The sequence below is a fragment of the Motacilla alba genome, chromosome Z, assembly GCF_015832195.1.
Source record: "Motacilla alba alba isolate MOTALB_02 chromosome Z, Motacilla_alba_V1.0_pri, whole genome shotgun sequence".
Classification (NCBI taxonomy): domain Eukaryota; kingdom Metazoa; phylum Chordata; class Aves; order Passeriformes; family Motacillidae; genus Motacilla; species Motacilla alba.
The window spans coordinates 9,971,253-9,973,760 of record NC_052046.1 but is presented as its reverse complement, the minus strand read 5'-3'; the positions used below and the strand labels follow the sequence as shown (position 1 = coordinate 9,973,760).

Sequence of the window (2,508 nt, the reverse complement as noted above, 5' to 3'; positions counted from 1 at the left end):
TTCATAGAATTGCAACTTTTAGTCTGCAAAACAACATCCTGTAACAAATAACCTTCCAATAAAGATAGTGGTTGTCTTTAACAAATTTTAACAACCACCACTAGATCCCTGTCCAGCAGGATCCACACTTTAGAGAAGAGGAACAGTCAAAGGTCCAGCAACTGGCTTTTTCTGCGTGGTATGTGATCCCAAGTTCCAACAGACTGACAATTTTTTTTGCCTCATCCTGTAGGTGGGCTGAATTCCTCGGTGAAACATGGCTATGGGACATGAGGACCAGAGGGTGACTAGGGAAACTGGGTTCCTGAAAGCGTTCTCAGACCATGGTGAAGGGCAAGTTCAGTCTTGTCCCAAATCTCCCCACATCACCGGCTTGCCCCAAGTCACCACTGCACAGTTTAGGGGCTCGGCCCATCATTATCTTTTTTCCCCACCTGGCATTCATACGCCAGTATTGCTGTAACATTCTTCAGAGAAAACATGTGATAGCCATCCTCCAGCGGCTGAAGCGCTGGAAACACAATGCAGCGAGATTTGAGGTTTGTTTCTTCATCTCCCAATGTCTGTGGAGCCTCTTCTTCCAAACCCGCAAAGCCAAGGTCGTCCTCCGTTCCTCTCGCCGTGCCGGCGGGCAGCCCACGCTCCGGGGCAGAACAGCTTGGCGAGCAGGTTCAGGAGCCTCTGCCGCAGGTCCCACCTGTCGCCGATGCGGGTCAGCTCCAGGGCGCACTCCACCGCCGCCTCGCGCCCTGCGGAAACGCGCGGGGTTGGCGCTTTAATGAGACTCCCGCAGTACGGTACTTTTTGTCCAATTTTTTTACTTTTGCCTCATCATGAAGCACACCCCACCCCGCACCCTTTCTGCCCCCCCACTCGCTGGGAGCAGCAGCTGCATCCCTCTCGCCTCCACAGGGGCTCCCGCAGCCGCGCCGGGCGCTGGCCGCCCCCCCGGTGCTGGAGCCGGGCAGCATTGCCCGGGCGCAGGACGGTGTGTCCCTGCTCTGTCCCGTCCCTGTCCTTGTCCTGTCCCGTGCCGTCCAGTCCCGTTCCCCCTCTTTCCCTCCACCCTCCGCTACCTGCAGGGGCGGCTGGCGGCGCGGCTTTGCGCAGGGTCCGGCCAGGCATCATCGCGGCGGCGGGATGAGGCTCGGCGGGGCACGGAGCTCCGGGGCTCGGCGAGGTTCGGCACGGGGCGCCCAGGCTCGGTTCGGCGGGTCACGGTTCGGGGTGCCCAGGCTCGGCAGGACACGGGGAGCTCGGTCTCGGTTCCGCGGGGCACGCAGCGCCCAGGCTGCTCTCGGGCCGGCGGCAGCAGCGTTCTGCCGGCCCGGGGGCGGAGCGCGGCGCTAAAAGCGCGGCTGCGAGTCCAGCGGGGATTTCCCTCCGTCCTGACGTAGCGAAAAGGCGCGGGGATCCCGCCCCCCGCGCCCGGCGGGCAGGCGGTGGCGTGCCCGGGCGGCGCGGGGCCGCGGCCGGGACACCGCCTACGCTGCCGGCTCGGAAAGGGCTGGAAGGATGCGGTGTGCGGGGCAGGAGGAGATGGGAGGATGGGCTGTGCTCGGGGCAGACGAGGTGGAGGGATGGGGAGTGCTAAGGGAAAAGGGGATGGAGGTGTGAGGTGGGCTTGTGGTGGATCAGGGGAGATGAACGGTGGGGTTTGCTTCATCGGGGTAAGAAGAGTAGAGGGGGGAAGTGGCCTTGCTCTAGGCAAAGAGATATGGGAGGGTGGGCTTGCTTGGGGTGGTGATGGTCCTGGAAACGTGGACAGGATTGATTGCATGATGATGCTGAGGAAGAAAAGATGGAAGGATGAAGACTGCTTGGACAAGCAGAAGAAACAGATATAGTGTGTTATTATCACAGAAGTATAGAATAGTTTGATTTGGAAGGGATTTCTTACAGGTTTTCTAGACCAGCCCTGCTGTACTTTGCTGCTTGTAGCCACACAGACAGAAAAATCTTCAACTAGATCAGGTTGCTCTAAGCCCCATTCAACCTAACCCTTGATGTTTCCCAGGATGGAACATCCACCACCACTCTGGGCAACTGTGCTGGTACTTCACCATACAAATGAAAAACTTCTTCCTTATAGTTAATCTAATCAATGCACCTCTAGTTTAAATCATTACTCTTTGTCCTATTGCAGAAGGCCCTTCTAAATTATCTGTCCCAGTTTTTCTTATAGGCCCCCTCCAGGTACTGGAAGGCAGCAAAAAAGAATCCCCAGAGCCTCCTTTTCACCAGGCTGAGCAGCCCCAAATCTCTAAACCTTCCTTCTATTCAAAATGATGGTGGCCTTGCCCTCTAACCAAGCATGGGGAAACAAGCTAGCACATAGTCATGTACCACTTGCAACAGCTTGGGCCCCCCCTGCCACTGCTGGATCTTCCCTGTGGCAGTGCAGGGTCTGCATGGCGTGGCTCTGGCTGACACATGCCAGGGCACACTTACCTGTGCCTGCTGTAATTTTAGATGGTGCTTTTTGCAAGAAGCAAGAGCTGGAACAAA

The 2,508-nt window shown here is 57.3% G+C and overlaps 1 protein-coding gene across 1 annotated transcript; it reads right to left on the bottom strand.

The window, feature by feature from the left end:
- Positions 1-295: 295 nt before the first annotated feature.
- On the bottom strand, positions 296-1,418 carry PMAIP1 (phorbol-12-myristate-13-acetate-induced protein 1). The gene is made up of 2 exons (XM_038125840.1): positions 1,077-1,418; positions 296-749 (listed from the first exon to the last, which is right to left on the bottom strand). Exons 1-2 carry the CDS (start codon positions 1,126-1,128, stop codon positions 550-552), a joined length of 252 nt encoding a protein of 83 aa, XP_037981768.1. The 5' UTR covers positions 1,129-1,418; the 3' UTR covers positions 296-549.
- Between the last annotated feature and the right edge of the window lie 1,090 nt (positions 1,419-2,508).